Source organism: Neoarius graeffei, chromosome 5, assembly GCF_027579695.1.
Source record: "Neoarius graeffei isolate fNeoGra1 chromosome 5, fNeoGra1.pri, whole genome shotgun sequence".
Taxonomy (NCBI): domain Eukaryota; kingdom Metazoa; phylum Chordata; class Actinopteri; order Siluriformes; family Ariidae; genus Neoarius; species Neoarius graeffei.
The window spans coordinates 12551646-12567682 of record NC_083573.1 but is presented as its reverse complement, the minus strand read 5'-3'; the positions used below and the strand labels follow the sequence as shown (position 1 = coordinate 12567682).

Sequence of the window (16037 nt, the reverse complement as noted above, 5' to 3'; positions counted from 1 at the left end):
TTAAAAAAAAGGAAAGTGAGTTCAGTTGCATCAATCCTCCTGGAGTGAGCCGAGGGTTGTTGCTAAAACCCGGGACGGAACGGGACGGGAAACAATTGGCCTTCAAGAAGCGAGAACACAGACGGGTAAGCGCCGACTCTCATTTGGATAAAAAAAACAACATGTTGTTTACTTTCATTTAGATTAATACATGTAACTTGTATTGTGTGTTTAAGTTACCAGTATAAGATTATTTAATTTGCTTCAGAATGTGATTGTCTCAGTTCATCTGATTATTTAATGAGCCTTTTATGTTTTATCAGTGAAAATGCATGCATGTACATGTATGTTGCATTAGAAGAACAAGAAAGAAGAAGAAACTGTTATAACACCTATCCTGTTTTAATGAGAGTAAACCCACAATCAGTGAAGTCAAATCAGTCTTAATTGAGCAAGTCGGTAACGGTATTTCTTACTTTCACCATGAATTATTTATATGACTTTGGTCTATAGCTGTCAAAGGCCTCGGCCTTAAAACCGGTTCCTGCTGTGACATCACGCACAGGGCTGGCTGGCTCAGCGGGGCAGCTTGAATGCCAACTTTGCGGTCGATTTTAACTCTCAAAAATGTACAGTGGTGCTTGAAAGTTTGTGAACCCTTTAGAATTTTCTATATTTCTGCATAAATATGACCTAAAACACCATCAGATTTTCACACGAGTCCTAAAAGTAGATAAAGAGAACCCAGTTAAACAAATGAGACAAAAATATTATACTTGTTCATTTATTTATTGAGGAAAATGATCCAATATTACATATCTGTGAGTGGCAAAAGTATGTGAACCTCTAGGATTAGCCGTTAATTTGAAGGTGAAATTAGAGTCAGGTGTTTTCAATCAATGGGATGACAATCAGGTGTGAGTGGGCACCCTGTTTTATTTAAAGAACAGGGATCTATCAAAGTCTGATCTTCACAACACATGTTTGTGGAAGTGCATCATGGCACGAACAAAGGAGATTTCTGAGGACCTCAGAAAAATTATTGTTGATGCTCATTAGGCTGGAAAAGCTTACAAAACCATCTCTAAAGAGTTTGGACTCCACCAATCCACAGTCAGACAGATTGTGTACAAATGGAGGAAATTCAAGACCATTGTTACCCTCCCCAGGAGTGGTCGACCAGCAAAGATCACTCCAAGAGCAAGGCATGTAATAGTCAGTGAGGTCACAAAGGACCCCAGGGTAACTTCTAAGCAACTGAAGGCCTTTCTCCCATTGGCTAATGCTAATGTTCATGAGTCCATCATCAGAAGAACACTGAACAACAATGGTGTGCATGGCAGGGTTGCAAGGAGAAAGCCACTGCTCTCCAAAAAGAACATTGCTGCTCATCTGCAGTTTGCTAAAGGTCATGTGGACAAGTCAGAAGGCTATTGGAAAGATGTTTTGTGGACATATGAGACCAACATGGAAATTTTGGTTTAAATGAGAAGCATTATGTTTGGAGGAAGGAAAACACTGCATTCCAGCATAATAACCTTATCCTATCTGTGAAACATGGTGGTGGTAGTGTCATGGTTTGGGCCTGTTTTACTGCATCTGGGCCAGAACGGCTTGCCATCATTGATGGAACAATGAATTCTGAATGATACCAGCGAATTCTAAAGGAAAATGTCAGGACATCTGTCCATGAACTGAATCTCAAGAGAAGGTGGGTCATGCAGCAAGACAACGACCCTAAGCACACAAGTCGTTCTACCAAAGAATGGTTAAAGAAGAATAAAGTTTATGTTTTGGAATGGCCAAGTCAAAGTCCTGACCTTAATCCAATCAAAATGTTGTGGAAGGACCTGAAGCGAGCAGTTCATGTGAGGAAACCCACCAACATCCCAGAGTTGAAGCTGTTGTGTACAGAAGAATGGGCTAAAATTCCTCCAAGCCGGTGTGCAGGACTGATCAACAGTTACCGGAAACGTTTAGTTGCAGTTATTGCTGCACAGGGGGATCACATCAGATACTGAAAGCAAAGGTTCACATACTTTTGCCACTCACAGATATGTAATATTGGATCATTTTCCTCAGTAAATAAATGACCAAGTATAATATTTTTGTCTCATTTGTTTAACTGGGTTCTCTTTATCTACTTTTAGGACTTGTGTGAAAATCCGATGATGTTTTATGTCATATTTATGCAGAAATATAGAAAATTCTAAAGGGTTCACAAACTTTCAAGCACCACTGTACATTTTTTTAAATTCCCATTTATGTAGCATACAACAGCCAAGGATGGAGATACTATCTACTCAGAAATTTATTTAAAAATAAAGGGTCTGCATATCTCCTTTAAGTTAAAGTACTGAAGTATTTGCTTTTAAAAATACTTAAGTAATAAAAGTACATTTTCTGTCAATGCATTGCTGTATTATTGCCACAATGCTTACAAAAACTAATGCCTCTGAAACAACGGACTGGATTTACTGACTAACTTGTTGAACCTGAAGAATACATGTAAATGCCTGGTAGAACGTTACAAAATGAAACACAACTAAACTGAAAGAGCCATTGTTATTTTCTTTTTTTTAATTGTAACACTCCTCCCCACCCCCCAAAGCAGCATGGTAGTGTTCTGACCCAGTTCTGGCTGTGTGTGCACACATGTATGTGTATGTTAACCCTTTGATGCAAAACATATGCACACCCCTTCTAATGCACAACATGGGTCAAAAATGACCCGCATTCATTTTCCAGGTTATTTCATGCTGACTGAGTTTTTCTTTGCTCTATCTTTTGAAATCAATTTATTTTATGATTGAATATTCCAAGTATTCTTTAAATATCTTGTTTTTAATTACCACAAATCATTCATTTAATTTTTTCTTTCCTACTTTATGAACAAAAATATTTTTATATTACTACACATGGGTCATCCAAGTGTGATTTAAAATTAAATGTCTTAATACTATAATAATAATAATTTGTTTCAAGTAATTACTTTAGCAGTGAATGGGGCCAGTTATTTATTTATTAACTATGTAGTTAGCTAAGCCAACTACAATAAAATTAGCTAACTAAAGTAGAATATGTCAACAGCTAGGCAGCTAATAGTAATTACTTGTAACTTTCTGACAAGTAATCTACTCACTCTTAAGGTGACCTATCTCATCTCATGATCTCTAGCCGCTTTATCCTTCTACAGGGTCGCAGGCAAGCTGGAGCCTATCCCAGCTGACTATGGGCGAAAGGCGGGGTACACCCTGGACAAGTCGCCAGGTCATCACAGGGCTGACACATAGACACAGACAACCATTCACACTCACATTCACACCTACGGTCAATTTAGAGTCACCAGTTAACCTAACCTGCATGTCTTTGGACTGTGGGGGAAACCGGAGCACCCGGAGGAAACCCACGCGGACACGGGGAGAACATGCAAACTCCGCACAGAAAGGCCCTCGCCGGCCCCGTGGCTCGAACCCAGGATCTTCTTGCTGTGAGGCGACAGCGCTAACCACTACACCACCGTGCCGCTAAGGTGACCTAAACATAATCAATTTTTTTCTAAGGTAATGTTAGAACAATTGAAAAACATTACTTGCATGTATGAGATGGGCAAAGGGCGCTGTGCTGAGCTGTGAAATGTCTGACACAAGCACAATTCACAGTTCCCACCAAACGCTGTAGTAAATGCATGTGGGTCGGTTCTGACCCATGTGTGTAAACTTGATGTTGAATTACAAAAGACGTGCTTGTTCATAACTTAAGAAAGGAAAAAAAATGATGATTTGTGCTAAACAAAAGCAAGATATTTACTGCATATTTGGAAAAGTAAATGACAAAATGAATTTATTTCAAAAGTATATCATAGAAACACTCAGCCATACATGAAATAACCTGGAAAATGAATGCAGATCGTTTTTGACCCATATTGTGCATTAGAAGGGTAGTGATACAAAAAGGGCTTTTATTCAAAAAGTAAGAAAGGAAAAAATAAAATAAGGATGTATGATGATCAAAAACAAGTTAATTGAGGAATACCTTGAATACTGAATGATGGAATTAATTTATTGCAAAGATATAGAAGATAAAAACTCAGCCGGGTCACTTTTGACCCATGTTTTGCATCAAAGGGTTAATCAGGAAGACAGTGGAATAGCTGTAAATGCAGCTTGCTCAGAAAATAAAAATGGACAATCCAACCTGATTAAAACCCAGGTCCACACCGCTAGCTTAATAACTGCCCAAAGAGCAATACTGCTTTAAGAAAGACAAAAAATTCAAGGCTATCATCTGACATCAAAACAACAACAAAAAAAATTCCAACAATTTGCTGTGACTGACTAGTACAATTCTGTCCATCTCACAGGTCTCATAAGTGTCTGTATTCATGCACATATGAATCTGCCTGTGGAATCATGGTGGTTTAACATTAAGCTAGCTAGTCAGTGAAGCTCCACTGTACATGCTAGCAAAATATTTTCAAACTTGAAATCATATTAGGTAGCTAACGTCAATAGAAAAGAAAGATTTCTACATTTTGTTTATTTGGCAAGATTATGCTCAAACATTTCTGAAAGGACTTCAGATAAGTTAACATTGTTCATGTTCGCATAACTCCGTTTTTACATGCTAACTAACAGTGTCCAAGTTAACTTGCTATGTGTTAACATTAGCCGTGGACAAGGCTGTGGCAACTTGGCGGGCAAAGCCACAGAAAGTCATTTGACTAACCAGACTGGATAGCTATTGCAACATTATTGCTAGCTCTAAAAACACATAAAACTTCATTGCAAGCTTTCTCTTGGAATAAAATGTTTACATGCTTCATGCTTCCACAGGTCGGACAGCAAATTTTTGTCGGCTGTGATGTGCTCCATTTTAGGCAAACAAAGCAAACGTTTAAAATGAAACAACTCTTTATTCCTTTCAGAAAACTGATACATGGGTTCTAGCAATAGCCATAAGTGCGTGCATTCCCCAAAATTACCACCTCCTTCCATTCTGCCATCAACTGATCGTGTTAAATAATGCTGCGGAGAAATGATTGAACTTGATTTCATCCAGTCTATGGATGTGACATGACCCTACTGATAGGCTGTCTCAGTGTCACCTGCAAAAAAAACAATCACGTTTTAGAAAAGAAAAAAATCCACTTTCAAAGCCACTTCATAGTAATGAGTAACCAAGACCTTGATAGAAATGTAGTGGAGTAAAAAGTGCGATATTTTGTCTTTCAAATGTCATGAAGTTAAAGTCATAAGTTGCCAAAAAAAATAATACCCAAGTAAAGTATAGATACTCAAGTAAATGTACTTCGTTACTGTCCACCTCTGTCCTAAACATACTGTTAAAGCTACACTGGAGTGATTTAAAGGGAAACATTTAAATGTCTTGGAATGACCTCGTCAAAGCCCAGACTTCAATCCAATTGAGAATCTGTGGCATAACTTGAAGATTGCTGTACGCCAACGTAACCCATCTAACTTGAAGGAGTTGGAGCAGTTTGCCTTGAGGAATGGGCAAAAATCTCAGTGGCTAGATGTGCTAAGCTAATAGAGACATACTCCAAGAGACTTGCAGCTGTAATTGCAGCAAAAGGTGTCTCTACAAAGTATTGACTTTGGGGGTGAATACTTAGGGCCCGTTTACACGAGGACACTGTCGGGTAAAAACGACTAAATATTTTATCAGAAGTGCCTTTCGTTTACACGAGAACGGCGTTTCCGAGGCTGAAAAACGGATAAAATTGAAAACGCCTTCCAAAGTGGATAAGTTTAAAAACGGCCCCCGTTGCGTATCCGTCTAAACTACCCAATACGCGAAACTCCGCTCGGATCTGCTCACGTCGGGTACGCGTTTACGTCATACATGTGTCATATACTGTACATGCCAGCCCGGGAAGTAAGAAAGTAAGTAAAAAAGTAAGAGCATGTCTGATTACATCGATCTAACGGACCTTCAAGCTGCTCTGTGTTTTAATGCAGTAGATGTGTTTTCCTGCTCACCCGCCCGGCTGGAGCTCCTCAGTTTGGTGTCACCAAGTTACACGCACGCGCCGCCTATTCAAGCCGCTCGTGAAACCATAAACCCGAGACTGAAAACAAAACTAGCAGCCGAACGGGTTTATTTTGCTGAGATGGACACTGCCTTTTCTCTTCTTCACCGAAACAAGAGTGAGTGTTACTTAATAAAGACAGATTAAAAGAGTTTCGGTTTGCTCCTGCTCCTCCCTCGAGCACTACAGTACCTCAGCCGGACCGGTGTTCTGTAAAGTTATCCTAGCAAGTTCTCATACAGACCGTTTTATTATTCAAAACAAGTCATTACAAATTATTTGACTCGGCCAAAGACTCGACCAATACGCACAAAACATAAAAATCGGCAAATGCGTGAAATTCTCACCGATTTTCTATCAGCCCAGCTGATCGGTGGGACAAAACTACTGTTGAATTTTCCTACCCTCCTGGATTTCGCGCATGCGTAGTAGGCTTGGTAGGATAACTTGACAGAACAGCGGCGCAGATGTGCAGATCAGACAAGACGGAAGACATTGCGCATGCGTGCAGACATAGCGGAGACATTTATGCGTCACCGTATAGACGCAGATTTCCTCCTTGAAAACGGTCGCGTAGACGCGGAAAAAAGTGAGAACGAAAACGGACTTTTGCGTTTTTGTTTTATACCGTCCCCGTGTAAAGTGGGCCTTAGACACACTCCAGATATCTGTTTTTTCATCTTAACTATTGCTTGTGTCACAATAAAATAAAAAAATGCACCTTTAAAGTGGTAGGCATGTTATGTAAATCAAATGGTGCTAACCCCCCAAAATCCATTTTAATTCCAGCTTGTAATATGACAAAACAGGACAAACACCAAGAGGGATGAATACTTTTGCAAGACACTAATTGTTGTGCTTCAAGTGAGTGGTAAGCTTAGCAGATGAGTACTTTGTCACCTCACCCCCGCCTCCCTTTTTTTTTTAAAGGAGAATATGTTGAATTAACCAACACATTGGCATTATTTTATTAATTTCACAACTCAAAATGAGGAATTAAAATATGATAAAATCGATTATATCTCATGCACACGTTACAATTTTGATTTAATATTTAGTGGCTACATGAAGCTGTGAACCACTTGTGCATGAAAGTGCAGAAATAAGCTGACAAATAATGGGGGAGGAAGCCTCATTGTTAAGACTAGAGAATTGAAGAAAAGGCTTAACTTAAAATGTGAGGTGACAATTTTCTGCACATTTTCATTAAGAATAGAGCAGAGAGCTTTTTTTTTAAATCATTTTGGGTCAGGCGGCACGGTGGTGTAGTGGTTAGCGCTGTCGCCTCACAGCAAGAAGGTCCGGGTTCGAGCCCCGTGGCCGGCGAGGGCCTTTCTGTGTGGAGTTTGCATGTTCTCCCCGTGTCCGCGTGGGTTTCCTCCGGGTGCTCCGGTTTCCCCCACAGTCCAAAGACATGCAGGTTAGGTTAACTGGTGACTCTAAATTGACCGTAGGTGTGAATGTGAGTGTGAATGGTTGTCTGTGTCTATGTGTCAGCCCTGTGATGACCTGGCGACTTGTCCAGGGTGTACCCCGCCTTTCGCCCGTAGTCAGCTGGGATAGGCTCCAGCTTGCCTGCGACCCTGTAGAGCAGGATAAAGCGGCTAGAGATAATGAGATGAGATGAGATTTTGGGTCAACTTCTGAGTAGTGTTAATGCAATTTTGCAACCCTTATCAGTGGTCGAAATACTTTTTTCCAGTGTTCCGCAATATTGCAGAATGTCAAAATTTTGTTCTGCAATTTGGAAATATTTTCTGCAAATACACAAACCTCCATACTACACCCTTCTCAACCTAATAATGCCTATATTTACATCATATCTAGCTTTACAACTCATAGCATTACTGTAATTCTTTATTCTCTCACTCTATTTTTAAATTCAATCTTCACAGATCCTTCTCTGCAGCAAAGTTATCATTCCATGATACCTCCACAGGTCTTTCATCCCCCTCGCCCTGACACTACGGGCTACTACAACTTGAAGTATACCAACTAATTCATAAATGTACTAGTTATCACACCCACACATTATCCTTCCACACAACATACTAATAAAGCTATCACCACAATAAAAAATAGAACACAACTATTCTCCAAGAAACAAAACATTCATTTTCATGTTACACATCATGTTACATTTTGTCAAGATTAAGTTTCTAGCTTGAACAATAGATTGTTACCCAAAATGTACTTCATTCACAGTGTTCGCATCTGCAACCTGTAGTTTTAAATTGAAAGCAAGGTTTCAATTCTACACTCTGTTACATCTTACGATGATGCAAAGAATTGATGCCATTAAGGAATAAAACCCAGCTGGCAAATGGAAAGACGTTTGGGTTCATTGTGTTTGCCTGGCTTCTAAAGTGCAAAGTCATGAACTGAACTGAGGACTACTGCAGGGGCTTCACTGCTCTAAACTAACAACAGAGAACTGGGTACAAACTAATCATGGCAGAACTGAGAGCTACAGAACTGAACCTATGAGCTTTGTCTTACAGGGCAACTGTTTTACTTTGTGCTAGTCTGCACAACACAGGCAAGACAGCACTAGTAAAAACAATAGAACATGTACACAAAACATGTATTAGTGTAGCTTGGTATGAGAAAACAAAATATTCAAAAGTATCTATGAATAAAGGTAAAATACTGTTGCTGTCTTCAAAAGGGATATAATATCAGTATAATTTTGCATGATTCAGCAATACAATATATACAAACCTATACAATTTGCCTATATATATATATATATATATATATATATATATATATATATATATATATATATATATATGCAAGATAAGAACTAGTCAGAGTCTTCGCTTTTGCTTTTTGTTGTCCCCCTCACGGACGCGCGATCTGTCGCTGTTGTTGTTGGAGTCACACTGGCTGCCGGTGTCATGGTCAGACCGTGACACCGCCATGCATCTCCCAGAATTCAATGCGGCACAACAAACATGGCTCCCAAGAGGAGGATTGTTTCTTCGGGGCAAGAGTCCGACAAAAACGTCAAGAAAACAAAGACGATTTTGTCGTATCTTGGCAAAACCGGTGTCACAGTCTGAATTTACCACCAGTCTGAATTTACCAGGTAAATTTATACTGTAGCAGCCACGGTCTAACCTTACCACAGTATAAATTTACTAACTTGGTATAATTGGGCCTAGTCTGAATTTACCAGCCCAATATGATATGGGATTTACGTTCATACTTGATCCACAAAAAAGTTATTTTCACTTTATCTTGATGAATGAATGACCCGTGTTTTAGTTTCAGTTTATGCACTAAGTAGGCTGATCCGGACCAGCCAGCAGCCAGGAATGATGAACTTTGTTTCCTCATCCCTATTCAACAGCTTGTCTACTGATAATCAAATCTCACAATTGTAGTCACAATTTGTGTTCTATTAGTCCGCAAATGTGTTGAAATGCTCGGTACAAAATCACAGCAAGAAATGGTAAATTTAGACTTCCTGGAAGTTGACCGGGAAAAAAAAAATCGGTCTGCGCATGCGCATGGTAAATTTATACCAGCGGAAACTGCCGAACACTGCTGAGGTAGTTGTCGGCTCCTCCCATTACATAAATATTGCTCAACTTTGACCTGGAAAATGGCGTCAGGTTCGCGTGGCGCAGATTTCAGTTTATTTACAGCGCCGCGAGTTTAGTAAATTGAGAACCATTGAATCCCGAGCCTGATTTTTTCATTCTGCAAAATTGCAGGTAGTTTAATTTTTCTTCTGCAATCTTGAAAATCATTCTGCAAAATGCAGACTGCAGATGGGTATTTCGAACACTGCTTATCTTGCAAGTGATTACTTGAGAAAGCTGTACAACATACATAGGGGTTCATAACAAATGTTGAAAATGCAACTGTGATTGTCATCTTCAGAATTGCTTTCGTAATAAACGAATATGCAATAAAACAAAAATCTGTGATTTGTTAATTCATGTGAACCTCTTATTTAACCAACAAATGTACAAAAACAAGCTTTTCAATCATTTTACTGACCAACTTAATTGTATTTTGTAAATATAAATGAAGTTAGAATTTGATGCTCACAATACACTCAAAAAAAAAAAGTTGGGACAGAGGCAAAATAAGACTGAAATGTTCATAGGATATTCAAGTCATTAGGGGAAGTCATGGCCTAATGGTTAGAGAAACAGCTTTGGGACCAAAAGGTTGCTGGTTCAATTCCCCAGACTAGCAGGATTGACTTAAGTGCCCTTGAGCAAGGCACCTAACCCCCAACTGCTCCGGCAAGAGTGGTGGTGTACCTTGTGTCTGATTAGCCAAAGAAAAACTGATGATGTGATCATCAGTTCAGGCACTGAACCCGACCAACTGAACTGAACTGAACTGAAAGTCACACCATTTTGGAAGATTCCACAATCATCAGGTTAATTGGTAACATGACTGGAGATATGAGCATCAGAGGCGATTCTAGAGTCTGTTGTGGCCCCAAGCAAAAATTTCCAGGGGGCCTTTCTGACCAGTGTTCATCACCAATATGTTATAAATAATCTGACACCAACGAAAAATGTATGAAACCAAAGTTTTTTAAATTCCAAATGTGAAAATACAATGGTAAAGAACAATAAAAACAATAAAAAACAAAATAAATAAGCCCTCGGGCCCTGACTCTCGAGGGGCCCCTGGGCCAGGGGGCCCCAAGCAGTTGCCTGCCTTGCCTGTTCACAAGCTGCACGTCTGATGAGCATGCACCAAAAGCTCAGTCTTTCGCAAGCAAGGATGGGCCATGACTCAACCCTTTGTGTCAAAATACTCAGTTCAGGAAGAACAAGACTGCAGTGGTGTTTCACAATCTACAGTAATAAATATTGTGAAAAGGTTTGGGGAATTTGGAGACACCTTAGGGTGTAAAGAGAAAGGTCAGAAACCACTGCTGAATATGTGTGATCTTTGAGCCCTCAGGCAGCACTACTTGAGAAACCGTCATGCTAATGTGATTAATGTAGTCACATGGGCTTGGGAGTACTTCAGAAAACTGCTGTCGCTTAACAAAATCGGCTGCTGCATCCAGAAATGCAACTTGAAACTGTATTACCCAAGGAGGAAGCCATTCATCAATTCTATGCAGAAACACCACCAATTTCTTTGGGCCTGAACTCCTCTTAGATGGACGGAAGTGGAAACGTGTGCTGTGGTCAGATAAGTCCACATTTCAGGTTGTTTTTGGAAAAAACAGACGTCGAATTCTCTGTGCCAAAGGTAAACATGACCATCCAGTTTATTATCAGAGAAAGCTTCAAAAGCCAGCATCTGTGATAGTATGGAGGTGCATCAGTGCCCATGACATGAGTTGACATGTGTGTTAAGGTACCATTGACATGGAGATGTATACTGGGATTTTAGAGAGATACGTACATGTTGCCATTAAAGTGACGTCTCTTTCTGGGAAGTCCATGCTTATTTGAGCAGGACAATGCCAGGCCTCGTTCTCTATGGGCTACAACAGCCTGGTTTCGTAGACAGAGTGCATGTGCTTGACTGGCCTGCTGCCAGTCCAGATCTGTCTCCTACTGAGAATGTATGGTACATCATGAAGAGGAGAATCAGATAACTGCGACCAAGGACTGTTGAGCAGCTGAAGTCTTGTATTAAGCAAGAATGGGCCAAAATTCCAGTTGCAAAACTGCAACAATTAGTATCATCAGATCCCATTAGATTAAAAAGTGTTATTAAAAGGAAAGATGATGTAACACAATGGTAATAATGCCTCGATCCCAATTTTTTTGAGTGCTTTGCAGGCATCAAATTAAAACTTCATTAATATTTACAAAATACAATTAAGTTGGTCAGTGAAACTGTTGAAAATCTTTTCTTTGTACTTTTGTCAATTAAATAAAGGTTCACGTGAAATGAACAAATCAGATTTTTGTTTTGATTGTATTTTGAAAAATATCCCAAATTTTCTAGAAATGGGGTATGTAATTTAAACATTTTAAAATGATTCACACTAGGTTCATGCTATACATTTAAACACTGTAGAAGTCAATACAAAATTGTTTACTTGTGACATTAGTAAAGAATGCAACTTCACATTCATACTCACTTTATTCCAAAATTCATTATTAGTCATGCATTAAAAAGCCATTATGGAGGAAATTATTTTTTTTAATTTAATTTTTTTTTTTTGAGAAGGAACACAACAGTTGAAGTGCAATATGAGTGCCTTTAATATTTGGAATGTAATATGTTCTCACCTGGATATGTTAACTTCCCTGAAACCACTGCTGTTGTTCAACATAGTTGCCATTCAGCATCAAAAACTAAAGTTGTACTTGGAGATAAAGATACAGAAAAAAGGTCAAGGTAAACTTTATTATCCCCCAGGGGGAAACTCAAGTGGTCCATATTGCACATCTCCTCAAACATACCAAAGACATATAAACAGACAGACAATAGACATACCACATTAAAATAAATCTATGATAAAAGGTGTGATGTAAGATAAAAACAATAAGAAATAAAAACAAAAGATAAAAACTGTGCGCTACATAAAGTAAATAAAATACATAAAAGGAAATTTGTACAGATGAGTGAACTAAAGTGCAACAGATGTTTTTGGTTTGTTATTGTATAGTCTTATTGCTGTGGGTACAAATGATTTGTGGTACCTCGCTGTCCTGATTGGCCTCTGCAGAAATCTGTTATTAGACCTGGTGCTTCTTAAAAACTTTGGGAACAGAGGATGTGTTGGGTCAGTTAAAATTTGATCCATCTGTCTTAAAATAAGCTCATTGTACAGCTTGACTGCAGATGTCTGGTCCACACCAATAACCCGGCTGGCTAATTTAATGATACGCTGCAATTTTTTGTGGTCCTGTACGTGCATATTTCCATAGACACAGATTAGCCCAAATGATAAAATACTCTGTAAAAGTGATTTATAAAACAATTGGAGAATACTGCAGTCTAATCTAAAATCTTTGAGTTTCCTAAGAAAGAACATCATCAAGAAAGAAAAAGGAAAACAAAATCAGAAATTTGTAACAGTGGGTAACACACCTGTGACAAAGAACACAGTTGTTTTGCACACCACGTTTCTATGCCATTTGGTTAACATACAAGCTCAAAAATGAGTCAGTAAACTGCTGAACTGCAAAGCCCATACTTATAAATATGTGCTAGCTGTGAAACCAAAACATAGAAGACTCATAGATGAATAAATGCACACGGCAAATAATAAAATCAATAAGACACAGTAATTCACATTTACATCAGAAATAATTAAAACGATAGACAGTTATCTGGACCAACACTGCTGCCATATTGTATACTCACAAAATTCAGTAATAGACTTGTCCTTTCTGCTTTAAAGTCAAAACTGAAATGAAATGCTGATGCTTGTGATCTCTGGTTTTCACACTTCTGTTTTTGTCATGATTATGGGGCTCTCTGGAGTCATGCATGACGTTTGGCACATAGTCAACCAGTAGGTACTGTTCTTGAATACAAAAAACATTGAGGCTGTGATCATGTTTCCACATACTGAGCTGACTGACTTCTGAGAAAATTAGGACTGAGAAGATGATGGGTGATTTAAACTTTAAATGACAGTTTCAGTTGTGACTAAAAAGCAAAGTGGCTTTGCATAACAAATTAAAACTACTATGTGATTTAATAGAAATTATCTCTCAGATCTGATTGGTCATAAAGTCTTTGTTATTTTTTATTATTATTATTAAGAAAGCAGCGCTTTGTGGTTTCATGGTAACACAAGCTGCATTTTTGTCTTACAAAATTTTTTGTCTTATTTAGAGAATGAGAAGGAGAGAGGCAGAGAGAAATGAAAAATTAATGAGTAAAAGTTTATAGCCAGGGGCGCTTTATCAACACCCGTGGCCCAGGGGCTAGGCCCCTCATAGGCTACCTGTCAACCCTACCCTTACCGTTGGCCAGGAAAACACTCTTATTTTATTTGCAATACATGTCAAGCATTTACAGTGTAAGCGCGTAATTAGCCTAGAAGCCTACGATAGGTTACGTTTGGCTCAGCGTAGCTGCGCAAGGCCCACGCTCACATCGCTCAACACATCCGACCACAGAGGGAGAGAAGAACGTGCGCATTATCATTACAGAGCCGGTTGTGATTATTACCACGGACAGGACAGTGATACTGCGTAATTTTCACGCAGGGGCATGGCCAGAGATAACCACACAAGCGCGCGTGCGCTATAATGTAGACCTATGTGTTGTAAACATAAAACACACACACCTACAGACAAGTCCTTTGAAAAAATAAAATACATAAAAATAGCTCGGCGGCATGAAAACAAACATTCACTGCAAGTCAAGGTACTTGGCTCGGCAACCACATGAAACGTAAACACCATGGACAGCGGCCAAACTCATAACTCTACAGACCGAAATACACGAAACCAAGTCCTACTAGGGTCTATTTTACCAATCTATGTTCAAGCATCATGCAAGTCTTCCTTCTCCTTGAATAAGACCGTGCATTCAACTGCCTTTTTGACATGACTGCATCGAAATACCACTTGCAACAATATTTCATGCACTCCATCAAGAAAAAAGTTAAACATGATGAACACAGGCATACTGTTTTGAGCATACGATTTTTTAAAAAGAAACTAGCTACATCAAAGTCCTTCAATAAACCCATCCTTTAGCGCAAATAAGCTTAACCTAGTTCAAAGCATGACGCTAGCAGTAGCTGCATAAGGCAAAATCATGTGGGCCTTTCGTCAACAACAAGCCACAGTGGGCAAACATTAATAATCAAGCGTCCTTACCTTAAAACGTTGTCTTGACCACAGAACTTCTCAAGTATTTCACTTAAATCCACACGGGTTAACAACACACCCAACACAGCTAGCGAGAAATGTGGATCTGCGCTAGCTTTGTATTGCTATTCCCCTCAGTATGCTTACTCTGTCTGCTGCCCGAACTGTGAAAATTATTGGCTACAATCTTTATCAATTTCTTCACTAGATGCCGTTTTAGACATTTTATTATCCCCATCGAAATATGCTATTATACTAACAGGATTATAACTCAAATCACACGACACGTATTCAAATCACAACTGATTTATTTTACTGTTGGACAGATCATAGCATATCTAGCCTAGCTACACATACCCTAGCTGCTGGTAGGCTGATAACTGATAAGTAGCTGATATTCTGAACAGATTGGTGATCCTTACCTTAAAAAAGTCTGTGACTTTAGGCAACGATTCTATCATTATCTGCATCTCTCTTTTTTTTCCTTTTATGCGCCCCGCTAACATGTGAACGCTTCATCTTTCAAAGCCTCTAAATTTGTGTCTCTGTAGTCTGCAGTCTTTGGCGCGCTTTCGTGTGTGACGTTACATTTTGTTACATTTTATTCTGGTACAGTTGTGGGTGTTCGTTTTGTGAACCACATCCACCATGTCTCTTACAGCAGGCTACTGTGCGCTCATTTATTTCTAACCTTATTTCTATCCGTACGTTAATGTAGGCCCACGATTCCGACAGTTTATTATTTTATTAATATTACAAGGCCCCTGATTGGCTGTGGCCCAGGGGCTTGAGCCACCCGAAGCCCCCCCCCCCCCCCCCCCTTAAAGCGCCGGTGTTTATAGCTGTTACAATGTAAGTGATAACAAGAACATTACAGCAAGAACAATGCTGTGTAGTGATCACAACAATAAACAGAAGATTCAAGAACATTACTGGCCGAGCACAAGCTTCACTCTCACAGGTGCTGCACCAGAGAAAAATAATTGTAAAAAATACAAAAACATAAATAGTGAAAATAAATACAAACCCCATTTCCAGAAAATTTGGGATATTTTCCAAAATACAATAAAAACTAAAATCTGTGATTTGTTCGTTCACGTGAAACTTTATTTAACTGACAAAAGTACAAAAAAAGATTTTCAGTAGTTTCACTGACCAACTAAATTGCATTTTGTAAATATAAACAAAGTTAGAATTTGATGCCTGCAACACACTCAAAAAAAGTTGGGACA

General features: G+C 39.0%; 1 protein-coding gene across 4 annotated transcripts in view; it reads right to left on the bottom strand.

The window, feature by feature from the left end:
* LOC132885891 (C-C chemokine receptor type 4-like) overlaps window positions 1–13425 on the bottom strand; it is a 41610-nt gene extending 28185 nt beyond the window's left edge. For 2 of the 4 annotated variants that reach the window (XM_060920416.1, XM_060920413.1), the window contains exons 1-3: window positions 13343–13425; window positions 12676–12734; window positions 12262–12338 (exon numbers count right to left, since the gene is read on the bottom strand). Coding sequence is in view for 3 of the 4 variants with exons in the window: in XM_060920413.1 (XP_060776396.1) it covers window positions 12262–12314 (53 nt within the window). In the remaining variant the exon portion in view is untranslated. Of the gene's footprint in view, window positions 1–12261; window positions 12339–12675; window positions 12997–13342 lie in introns of all 4 variants that reach the window. The other 2 variants (XM_060920414.1, XM_060920415.1) reach the window with 2 other exon arrangements.
* Between the last annotated feature and the right edge of the window lie 2612 nt (window positions 13426–16037).